The sequence below is a fragment of the Cetorhinus maximus genome, chromosome 29, assembly GCF_964194155.1.
Source record: "Cetorhinus maximus chromosome 29, sCetMax3.hap1.1, whole genome shotgun sequence".
NCBI classification, from domain to species: Eukaryota; Metazoa; Chordata; class Chondrichthyes; order Lamniformes; family Cetorhinidae; genus Cetorhinus; species Cetorhinus maximus.
In genome coordinates this window covers 19,954,379-19,966,827 of record NC_135907.1, presented here as the reverse complement: position 1 = coordinate 19,966,827, position 12,449 = coordinate 19,954,379, and the positions used below count along the sequence as shown (strand labels likewise).

The following is a 12,449-nucleotide window of genomic DNA, read 5'->3' as shown; positions in this document are numbered from 1 at the left end:
CCACCCCTGAATCCTTTGGAACATCTACAAGGGTATAATTGAGAGCTGATGAATATGCTATACTAAAGAAACTTTTGAAGAATTATTAATAGAGCTTACAGAAAATGGTATGATGGACTCATACAATCATCAGTGACTGTGGAAGGGGTGGTACGAGAGAGCTAATGTTGGAATATATCCTACTTTCTATTTTTTCCTCATAATTCCAATGTATAAAGAAATTAGCTCACTTAATGAGAGCCTTTTAGTTAACTCCAGAAGTCTTTTTTTTAAAAGTATAAAGAAAAGGTCTCAGTCTGACCTTTTCAATAGACCCGAGGATCTGTTCTGAGCAGATGGCCTTTACTTAGCTTGAGAAAACTCAGCAATAATATCTTTGGCTTTAAAGTGAGACATAACGGCAGAATACTACATTAGACATTTCTTGGTATACTACTCACACTCTTGGAAAACAGCCTATCCTTTCAAACTGCTGTGAGCAGTGGCCATGAGAGAATAAGTTACGTATATCTGTGTGTCAACCATTGCATTCCTTGAAGTAAGTCAGAGAGTGCAAATAAAGGATAATGGCACAGCCACCAGTAACGGCAGTTAGTATTAGAACCACCGCTTCAGCTCTTCATTCCCTCTTTCCTCTGCAGTCGTTGTCCTCCATGCTTCTGGCCTTGCTATTCCCATTATTTCAATCACGGACAAGGCTTCTCTGATTCCCAACTTTTTTTTTTGTACCTCTGCACCCTTCCAACCACACCACCTCCTGTGTCTGGACTGGAAAAACACCCTCAAGTCACTTACAGTGACAGTTTGTGCTAGATGTCTAGAATCCATTTTAAAGTCCTACGTTACAGAAATGCAAAAATAAGGATAAAATGAATTCGGTGCTCGTGTTTATCATGGAAACTTTCAACCTACAGCCATGCTTGTCCTGTGGTGGAGCTGCACTGGTTTTTGGGGAGAAGGGAATATGTAATTGCACTGTGAATGCTTTTTAAATGGGACGTTTCCATTTTAAATGTGTCAATAGGAATTGATAATCATGTGTTTCCAGATATAAGACTTTATTAATGGTTAATGTGGGTGTGTCAGTTTTGAACTCCATCCTGTTACAACAGTGAAAAACACCCAGTGGTACAATTATCGATTTACGGTCCTTCCAAACTAATGTTATTTAGAGAGAGAAATTTGAACTCCTCTGGTGAAGCATTGATGTTTAGATGTAGGTGGGGCTGGAACTGGTGCCTGTAGCAATCTGAGGCTGAGTTCAGTAGGGTACAAGATTAGTGTATTGATATGATGGTAACAATTCCAATTAACTAATATTATGAGTAGTAGATACTTTTTCACTCATTATCTGCCAGATACCTAACAAGCGGGAATTAACCATCAACTTCGGGTATTGGGTCAAACTGCTCGAAATCCACATGAGCAAATTTTCTGTTTACCTGACTGAATACACGCACGCACACACTTCCCCTACCTTAGACTCTACTTGTCGCTTCTGCTTCTCCACCTCCGCACTCATTCTTAAGGATAGTCGGTTGTTGGTCCTTAGACAACTGACAAGATTAGACTTGAGCCCTCACTAGATGCACAGCGAGGAGAACTGGATCACGTTAATAAAATAGTGGCGTGCATTTCCCCAGCCTCCATTTACAAAGGTGTACGACATTTGTACAACTGTCACTAGGGCACTATGTATGGCATTCTTTGTTTACATTGCTCTTTATTAAATCTCTAGTTTGATGGGAAGCCACCATTAAACAATAGTTGACAACTATAAAGGACACATAGAGTTCTTGATCCTTTAGGAAATTTTGTAGGTGTCAACTAAACTGGGGCCTCTGTACAATACAGCAACATATATTTGTGTAACATATGGTGCCACTCATGCAATAAAACTTCCCAAGGCACTTCACAGTATTATGAAGTAAAATTAAACACCGAGGCACATGTTACGGCAGATGGGCAAAAGCTTGTAGCATTTGCTTTTGACTAGCAAAAAGAATATTATATTTGAAGTGCTCGCAGAGACATGCCAAATACCTGTTGCACTGAACCGTAAGGTAAGTAAGAACCCAAATGCCCTGTGTTGTGCATGCCACTCTTTCTGGCCCTCCCTAGCCTCCTGGTGCATTGAATTTAAATTCAAATCTCACTTTGGCCTCCCCCTGTCTTCTCTCCCTGTTCTATCTCTACCTTCTCCAATCTTATATCCTCTAACTCTGGCTTTGTGTGTCTCTTTCCCCTCTTCCCAACTCTGCCATTATCAGAGCTTCAGCTGCTGGGACATATTCTTTGGAACTCACTCCCTAAGTCTTTCCACTTTTTAAAAAAAAAGTGCAGAAAGAACTTCTTGAAACCCATCTTTCTCCGTCAAACTTTTGATTTACCATTCTTGCATCTCCCTCCATGTCTCCGTGTCCGTTCCTTTATCTGTTTCCCTCCACCTTGGTACTTTTTTTGTGTGTTAAAATTGCCATGCAAATGCCATGATTGTGGCTTGTTGTAGATTAGCCCCATGTAACAGGAGATATGTGATCCAGGCTTGAACACGTACTGCGGGACCACCTGAGTGTCGGTCAGTTACTTAGAAATTTCTGCTGCCAGGAACAAGAGTGGGACATTTGCCTGTGAACCTTTTCCAACCTTCACTGAGATCATGGCTGATCTGTGATCTAACTCCATGTACCTGCCTTTACCTCACATTTCTTAATACCTTTGGTTAACAAAAAATCTAACCATCATGGGTTTATAATTGACAATTGACCGAGAATCGACTGCTGTTTGCGGAAGTAGAGTTCTAAACTTTACCACCCTTTCCATTTCCTAACTTCGCTCTTCATAAATGTTACACTATGGGGCATGGGTTTATTAACAAACTGTATTGCTTCTCCATGCATCCTCTGTTAAAATAGAGATTTGGAAAATCTCCTACTCTAAGATTTTCTCAGGACTGCAAAATTCGACAAATAGGTAAGAAAGGAACAGAAGGATATGCAGATTGATGGCAGGAGGTTGATGTGGAGCATAAATGCTAGAATGGACTTGTGGGGCTGAATGGTTTCTGTGTTGTACTATCAATGTATATTTTTTTTAAAAACCTTGCGTCTTCCAATTTTTGCCTTCCGTATGCAATTTAAAACTTGTAATGATTGTAAGCTTGACATTGATTAATTGTTACTTCCTTATTTATCTTGGCTTCTGTCCTGCTTTAAATCCTGGTGGTCTCCTGCACATATTTCCCCCTCCAACTATGTTTCTTTTTTTTTCAAACTGTTACCATACATGTTCAATATTTTTAAAATTTGTTATAGATGTTTAATCAACCATGGTGCCAACATTGCCGCTGTGAATAGTGATGGGCAGTTGCCAATTGACCTCGCAGAGGAGGACTACATGGAGACCCTGCTGCAAGATCACATTAACAAGCAGGGTATGTTCGAGCCTCTAGAAACTATGGGTGGTACAATAATGTCTAAATTACAAATACACTGAGCCATGGCTGACATGAATTGTATCACTCTTGCTTCTGAGTCAGGAGGTTGTGGGTTCAAGTCTCACTCCAGAGACTTGAGCGTTATACAACACTGAGGGAGCGCTGCACTGTCGGAGACGCCATCACCCAGATGAAACGTTTAACCAAAATCTCATCTCCATCCTCAGGTGGGATGTAATAAGTCCCATGGCGCAATTTGAAACAGCAGGAAAATTCTCCTGTGTCTTGACCAATATTTATCCTTCACCGAACATCACAAAAATGGATTCATATAAAAGCAAAATACTATGGATGCTAGAAATCCAAAATAAAAATTAAGTGCTGGAAAAACTCAGGTCCGGCAGCATCTGTGGAGATAGAAACAGAATTAACGTTTCAAGTCCAACATGACTTCACTAAAACGGATTATCTGGCTGCTATCACCTTGTTGTTTGTGGGACTTTACTGTGTACAAATTGGTTGCTTTATTTCCTACAGCAGTTGACTACATTTGTTAATTTGATATATTCTAAAATGAACAACTTGCAAGGCTGTGTGAAAAGAGGAGGTGAATGGAACTATTGGATAGCTTCCTTCTGTACTATATAATCCTATGACTTCAAGAGTAATTCATTGCATGTAAAGTACTTTAGGATGTTGTGAAAGGCACTATACAAGCCTTTCTTTCCTATTTAGCTACCAACTTTTCTTGGCACATTTAAGTGTCCACAAGATCAGAGCTGTCACTCGTAAATCCTCACTAACTTAACCATCCTTCATAACTTGCAAAAAACATTGAAATAGTAGAATTCAGGTCAGTGCTTAAGTCTGAGTTATGTTTACCCAAGAGGAGTGGGAGCTGCCCACCTTGTTGACCTGGGAATCTTGCTTGCCCTGCTGAATTTTCATGTTATTTCACGTTGGAACATGAAAATGGGATAATTGAGAGGTGTTGTGACAACGATTGCAATTATTTCTTCTGTTATCAGCACATGTTCAGATACAGTGTCCACCATATTCATTGACCTACATTGGCTCCCAGTCCAGCAATGCCTCAATTTACACGGCTGGGACTATGTTGTGATTTCTAAAATAGGGCGGCTTTGTAATGTTTGTTGGTTTAAAGTGCTTGTCAAAGTCCTTGTGACACTTTGAGGTTTGAAGTGTCACTGTGTTGTTGTGCTATATTTTACCTTTTATGTCCTTACTGTGTTTGCAATGTTAGAAAGCCCCTGTTCTTGTTTCTGTAGGCATTGATGTGGAGTCTGCACGGCGTGAGGAAGAGGAATTGATGCTACAGCATGCCAGACAGTGGCTAAACAGTGGGAAGATAGAGGAGGCATCTCACCCAAAATCTGGTGCCAATGCTCTCCATGTCGCTGCAGCCAAAAGCTACATAGAGGTGATGAGGCAAGTATAAATTCCCTTTGCCCTGTGTCTGGAACGTGCTCCTACCAGGGCTACAAAAGTTTGAATTAGGGTCTCTGCATAGTGAACTGATTTGGGGCAAGGTGGTAATAAAGGGCTCTTCCGCTAAGGAGAAAGTTTGGCAGGAGGAATTGCCTATGTTCCTATATCGTTCCACATCGATGTGGAAAGTGACGTTGAGGACAGGATCAGGTGGTGACATGATGTCCATTACTCATTTGGTAACACACACTCTCCTCCTGAGTCAGAAGTTTGTTGGTTCAAGCCCCAATCCAGGACTTGAGCATAAAATGTAGGCTGACAGCGTTGTATTCCTGATAGAATAGTGCACTGACAAGATGCAGGGCTTTGTGATGTTAAAAACACCCTTTCTGCATGTTCATGTGGACATTAAAGATCCTATGCTCAAAAGGACTTTTCATATTCGCCTACGTAAGAGTCATTGCATTTCAAAAGTAATTGGGGCGAATTGTGAGATAGGCACTGCTTTATAAATGCAAGTTCTTTTTGCTTTTCTACCGGTGAGGTGAGGTGAATTTTATTTTTGAGGGCTGGGGTTGCATTGCTTTCTTCACTTTGATGTATCACAGCACATTTGCATTGTGTTGCCAGAAGTAGTACAGATCAATATCAAGGGATTGGATTCCATAGTGTGCTAAATCAAGCACTGAGATCAAATCCAGCAAGTCATCTCCGGCATCCACACCAGATGGTATATAAATCCAACCCAGTGTGATTACTAACTTTGAAAGTCCTCAGCAATCCACTTGAGTCCTCTGGAAAATCCATCATAGTTTATAATGTTGGAAGAGAGCAGATGCTTGTGCTGCCATTCTCCTGATTTAAGAAATGATCTGTGCTTACATGCTTAAATGCACATAGAGACCTGTTGTCACCAAGCTCAGTTTGAGATGCAATTGGGCATCATAATTCTGGTTGTGTGGCTGCATCTTGTGCTACAAAGATAGCTGTGTAATGCCAATAACTGGGATAACTTGCAACCTTAGTATAAATGGTTATCTGGAGAGCATAGAGAGCCTGGATTTCCTTCAGAGTAGAGTAGTTTAAAGGGAGATTTAACACAGCTGTTCAAAATTGGAAGGGTTTTGATAGAGTAGATAGGGAGAAACTACTAGGAGTGGGACTAATTGGTAGCTCTTTCAGAGAAATGGCTCAGGCACGATGGACCAAAAGGATTCCTTCTGTTCTGTACTCGATGATTGAAGAATTCCTGCAAGTGTATATGTCATCTCTTGTTTTCTCTTCTCTGGGTGTTATGTCATATTTTTGGAAGGAGTTCGCTGAGTAAGTACTTACCATCTGTGATGACTCATCTAAACTGTGGAGCTACCTTCCATTTTGACCAGTGTAATTTTTATTGCAGGCTACTCCTTCAAGCAGGATTCAGTGTTCACGCACAAGATAAAGATGGTTGGACTCCATTGCATGCTGCAGCACACTGGGGAATGGAAGATTCCTGCAGGCTCCTTGTGGAGCATTTCTGTGACATGGAAGCATTAAATAATTCGGTAAGTTTTTTACTATAAAAAATTGTTTTTTTTTCAGTTCTCTTCAACTGCAATTTATCACTTTTAGCAAATTGGAGTGTCTGGCCAAAATAAGTAAAATATTTAAATGCAGCTTTCTATGGAGAACTATCTACTGTTGATGTGTGATTGAGTTCTATTTAGCTACCACAGTAAAATCCAGCAAAATTTGAACGGAAGATTTGATGCCTTATACTCAACCCATTGAATCTGTTGAAACGAACTGGAAGGAAAATCAGGTGCAAAAGCTATGTAATCCTTGCCAACCGATTTGTCTTTCTGAACTTCACCCAGTGCCTATTTCACAATCAGTGGATGAAGAAGAAAATCTGTTCCATTGTTTTCGACAGAAAGAGGGTGGAAAGCAGGAAGTTTGACACACTTTACACTGGTTTCTCCTCCTAGGAATGGAAAGTTCAATTGGTATTTGAACAATTTTTTTTTTCCCTTTTGTGGCTCTCGGGGCTGCAAGTGTGCAACTAAGTGGCTCATGTAAAGAGAAAAAGGTCTTGGCCATTCCCTCATCCAAAGGCTAATGGATATAGAGTGGTCTATGCAAGATAATTGGACATCCACTGAAAGTGCCTTCAAGAACAGGAGGGGCAAAATGAGGAATTTATTCAAAGCTTGCAGTTAATCTCACCATTTTTCACCATACAGTATGAGAGGAATGAATTGGTGCCGAGCAGATACTCAGTTACCAGGGTGGCTGATGATTGCACCAAGACACCAAAATTAAAATTTATTAATGGCAACTGGCATCAAATGGGATTTTTTTTGTTCCCCTCTGGTAGGGCCAGACACCGTTTGATGTTGCAGATGAGGACATTTTGGGATTACTTGAGGACCTGCAGAAGAAACAGGATGACGTGAGTGTTGAGTTTAAATTTATATATTTTACTAATATCTATATTTGATTAAAACTCCTGTATCTGTCATACTCCCTGTGATCGCATTTTGCACATAAGGATTCCTCTGCTCACGTTTATTAATGACTTTTGTCTCACCGCCCTCTGCACATTCGGGTCTCCAGGTTCCTGAAAATCACTCACAACTTCATGAGGTCTGTGTTTTTCTCAGCAATTGACATTTCTAATGTCAAAAAGAGGAGTTTAAAACAAATTTTAAAAAAAAACCTTTTCTAATTATACATTAAATGTTAACACAATTTCACATTTATCAATTCGACTGTCCTTTCTGTCTTGGGGGAGATGGTGGCGTAGTGGCAATGTCATGGGGCTAGTAATCCAGAGGCCCAGGCTAATGCTTGGGGGAAAATTTCAAATCCCACCACGCCAGCTGGCGGTATTTAAATTCATTTAATAAAACCTGGAATATGAAGTTGGTATCAGTAATGGTGACCATGCAACTATTATTGATTGTCATATTGACTATCTGGATCACTAATGTCCTTTAGAGAAGGAAATCTGCCATCCTTATCTGATCTGGCCTGCATGTGTCTCCAGATCCACAGCAATGTGGTTGATTCTTAACTGCCCCCTGAAGTGACCTAGCAAGCCACTCAGTTCAAGGGCACTTAGAGTTGGGCAACAAATTTCGACCTTCCTAGTGACGCCCACATCTCATGAAAGAATAAAGTACAATCCCTGAAGTTTTTATGTCAGCTTTTCTCTAAAACCTGGACTTAGATTTGTTGCTATTTCTGCCCAGAGCTGTGAGCTGAATTTGGATTATGTACACATACATGCATAATTTACTTTTTCATTCTAGCAGTGTCTGGTCAAGAAAAAAGGACAAATCCAAGAGTTAAAGTCAGCAAAGTTGTGTATATGTGTGTCTTAACAGTGAGGAAATAATTTCATATCTGTTTTGGCTCTTGCCTGTTGCTTGAGAAAATGTGTTTGGGTGAGAGAGAGAGAGAGGCAGAGTGTCTTTCCTCATGCTAATTTTCAATTTTTTTCCCCCAAACACAATTCTTTCTTCCCCCATCCCCCCAAAATTGAATTTTGAAGCCAACCTCAACTGTCTTCTAGGATTCGATGTGGTAAATTCTAATTGTTAATGTCTATGATAAAGAGAGAAAGACAAATATAGTGATGATTTCTTTACTCATTCTACTTTGGGGCTTTTTCCCTCTCCTAGAAATTGTGCTATGAAAACAAACAAATTGCTTTGTTAGAAATTAACGGGATGGAGGGGAAGCAAGAAATAGCTTTGGATGAAGCCTTTGATCTTTCACAGTCTGCCTTGAAAGGAAGTAGGTGGAGGGTTATGTATGAAATGTGACACAGCAGATTATGAAATGGGGAGGCCCTAGGGTTTGAGTGGTAGCTCAAAGGAGAAGAGGTAGGGACAGTAATAGGCCTGGGAAAGGGTGAGATTAGCTGGAAGAATAAAGGATAGGAGGTGCAATGAACAGGGTGTGGGTGGAGCATGATTAATTGGTGGAGGGAATAGGAAGGAAGTTTCGCAGCCTCTTGTTGTAAATCCTTTCGCGGACACAGCATCCACCAACACCTGTGTGAAGGAGAGGTAGAAGATGACAAAGAAGTAAAAGCTAAGGGGGAAGAACACATGAAAAAGTGGAGTAGAAGCAGAGACAGAAATAATGGACACACAAGATAGATAAGCAAGGACATATTATCTATGTTAATGTGTACAAAGCCACAGGAGTTCAACAAGTGATGAATTAAAAATCTTACATCTGCTAAAAATCCTATGATTTACATTACAATTTCCTATGATCACATTTTTAATATAAATTGTGTAAACTTGTCATGATGTAATTATACCCTCTCGCTAATGGAGGGGCTTCGTTGCCACCACTCTCAACTAGATCTAATTACAACATGACATATTTACACGGTTTTCATTATAAATGTGGCTGCTGGAAATTATGATAGTGTATTACTTTAAAACGGGAACTCAATTCCATCTGCCCCACGGCTCATGAAACTCCCTTTAACCATAAACTCCCTTTAACCATACCATACCTAAAGATTACACTCGGCCCTGATTCTCATACCAAGTTCAAGGAGAAATTGGCTAGTATTTAAAACGAGCAATGTTTCTGTAAGAAATATCAGTACATACCTCCCTAGGCACATCCCATTAAGGCAGTGAGTAGTTGAATATTGCAGATGAGGAATGCCTTTTTTTTTTAAATTCATTCATGGGATGTGACTGTTGCTGGCTAGGCTAGCATTTATTGCACATCCCTAATTGTCCTTGAGAAGGTGGTGCTGAGCTGCCGCCTTGAACCACCGCTGCCCATGTGATGGTAGACCCACCTTGCCATTTGGGAGGAAGTTCCAGCATTTCGACCCAGTGACAGTGAAGGCATGACAATATCGTAGTAAATCAGGATGGTCCGTGGCTTGGAGGGGAACTTGTAGGTGGTAGTGTTCCCATGTGTTTGCTGTTCGGAAGGTGCTAGGAAGGAAGCTTGGCAAACTTAGCGCATCTTGTGTATGGTACACACAGTTGCCACAGTGCACCAATGAGGGAGGAAGTGGAATATTTACAGGGATGGATGAGGTGTGCTGGATAGTGTCGAGCTTCTTGTGTTGTTGAAACTGTAATCATCCAGGCAAGTGAAGAGTAATCCATCCCACTCCTGACTCGTGCCTCGTAGGTGATAGACCGGCTTTCAGGAGTCAGCAGGTGAGTTCCTCACTGCAGGATACCAGACCTCTGACCTGCTACTGTAGCCACGGTATTTATATGGCTAGTCCAGTTCAGTTTAGGATGTTGATGATAGGGGGTTCAGCAATGGTAATGCTGTTGACTGGATTGAGTTAGGAGGTGGTAGACCTCAGAGCACCTCCTGTTTGGGGAGAAGAACATCAGTTAGAGATCCCACTCCTACTACTGTCCAGTTAAATTGGAAGCGTATGCTTTTGGACACGGGACAAAGATGAGATCAGGCCTGAACCATGATTCTCCATGAATAGTGCCCCCATCTGACTATCTAGGATAGTATAGGACAAGGTAGCAGAGGCTGTCCAGACAAGAATATTCAACTAGGATGATATCAGGAGGGTGAAGGAAGAGGAGGCTTGAAACTTAGTCACGAAGTGAGGGCAGAAAGCAGATAACTTGTTATTCCCTAGTGCTTGTGTGCCTCACTTACCACGCCCAAAACTACAAATGCAGCAGTTAAACCACAGCATTGAGAACTTGGAGAGCTTATGATACAATTGAGTGTTTGGTCTGCATTCTTCTATTAACACAGCTAAGGACCGAAAAAGAAGAAAAGATGAAACGAGCCATTATTGAAACCTCTGTACAGCAACAGCAGCAGCCGGCCAAACCCAGGAAGTAAGGAATCTCTGCACTAAATACAATGTAACGTTGTAATTACAAACCCAAGGGCAGCAGTGTTTATGTTTTGGTACTCAATATTTTATTGACCTTTGTGCTGTTATTTAATGTGTGAGATTCACACGGATAGAAAGGTAGAGGAGGGGGGGAAAAAAGCCTTTCTTATCCCAGCTGATCACTGACTTTAATACATTACAAATCAATAAATCTTAATGAGTAACATTGGGATAGGGGCAGTTTTCATCCCTAACGGCGATTGCGAACTTGGGACAATGAGTTCCAAATTTGCCACAGGCTGGTGGGGTGGGGGTGGCTGTGATCTTTTCCACTGCTGACTCCTCTGTGAATTATGCTCATTATTTTGCTCATTGTGATGAGCTGGATGACTACAGCAATTTCAGTGGAATGCATGATTGGAGGTGGGTGATGTTCTTGCAGGTCAGCTATAAATATAGTGCTTAACTCCTCTAGTGACTCAGATGGCAAAGGCAGAAAGCAATTGATGCATAAAGTTCAAATGATTGTTCCTCATTTGTGGCAAGTTAGTTGATCTCTGCGAGGGTGGGTTGGTGGCAGTGGAACTCCTACAGTGCATCTCTGCAATTATCTTATGAGGAAAGGTTGAGCAGGTTGGGCCTATACCTTTTGGAGTTAAGAAGAATGAGGCGCGATCTTATATTTTAATAAGATCCTGAGGGGACTTGGCAGCGTGGAACCTGAGAGGATGTTTCCACTTAAGGGCAAGACTAGAACTAAGGGGCACAGTTTTAAAAATTGGGGGTCTCCCATTTAAGACTGAGATGAGGAGAAATTGTTTCTCTCGGAGGGTCATTGGTCTTTGGAATTCTCTACCCCAGTGAGCAGTCAAAGCTGGGTCATTGAATATTTTCAAGGCTGAGTTAAATAGATTTTTGATTGACAAGGGTGTTGAGGGTTATGGCAGGGGAGGGGGGCTGTGGGGGTGGGTTGAGGGTAGGGGAGGCAGGCAGACAGAAAGTGGAGTTGAGGCCACAATCAGATCAGCCAAGACCTTTTGGAAAGGTGGAGCAGACCCGAGGGGCCAAATGGCCTATTCCAGCTCCTAGTTCTTGCATTGATGCAGAAGTTGGGGTTCCTGCTTCTGAGCCCTAGCCAGTGCTTTCATCACCCACTTCTTTGCTGGAAAGTTTATATGTGAGCATTTATTTGAGGACAGGATTAGGGTTTGCTGTCATGCCCACCACAGTCAACTCTCTTAAGACTGAAAGATTGCTTGGGTGAGGTACTACAAAACAAAGGCTGGTGCTTCCAGGGGCTAGGGGAAAGAATGCTACAGAAGCAAAATCAGTATGAAGGAGGAAAGATAAAAGCAAAACACTAAGGATGCTGAAAATCTGAAACAAAAACAGAAAATGCTGGAAAATCTCAGCAGGCCTAATAGCATCTGTGGAGAGAAAAACAGAGTTAATGTTTTGAGTCTGTATGACTCTTCTGAGCAGAGAAATGTTTGATTTGATTCAATTAAATTTTCACAAATGTGGAGAATTTGGATCTAGGACGGTTGGAAGCTGAAAGGGCCGCATTTAATTTGATGGTTGAGGTCAAAGGGAAATAGGAAATCAAAGCAAGGTTTTTCATTTTAGTAAGTTGATATAATTGTGCAACAAATTACAGTTTCCATTGTTTAAATCGTCCGTGTTTAAAATGGACAGTCTCTTATAAGCATTAATCTTTAG

At 41.2% G+C, this 12,449-nt stretch overlaps 1 protein-coding gene across 1 annotated transcript in view; it reads left to right on the top strand.

Moving 5' to 3' along the window:
* Positions 1 to 12,449, top strand: part of LOC144669367 (protein phosphatase 1 regulatory subunit 12C-like) — a 70,240-nt gene that overhangs the window by 10,580 nt on the left and 47,211 nt on the right. Inside the window, exons 3-7 of the mRNA XM_078531744.1 lie at positions 3,315 to 3,433; positions 4,726 to 4,885; positions 6,288 to 6,432; positions 7,245 to 7,319; positions 10,646 to 10,731. Coding sequence (XP_078387870.1) covers positions 3,315 to 3,433; positions 4,726 to 4,885; positions 6,288 to 6,432; positions 7,245 to 7,319; positions 10,646 to 10,731 — 585 coding nt within the window. The remainder of the gene's footprint in view (positions 1 to 3,314; positions 3,434 to 4,725; positions 4,886 to 6,287; positions 6,433 to 7,244; positions 7,320 to 10,645; positions 10,732 to 12,449) is intronic.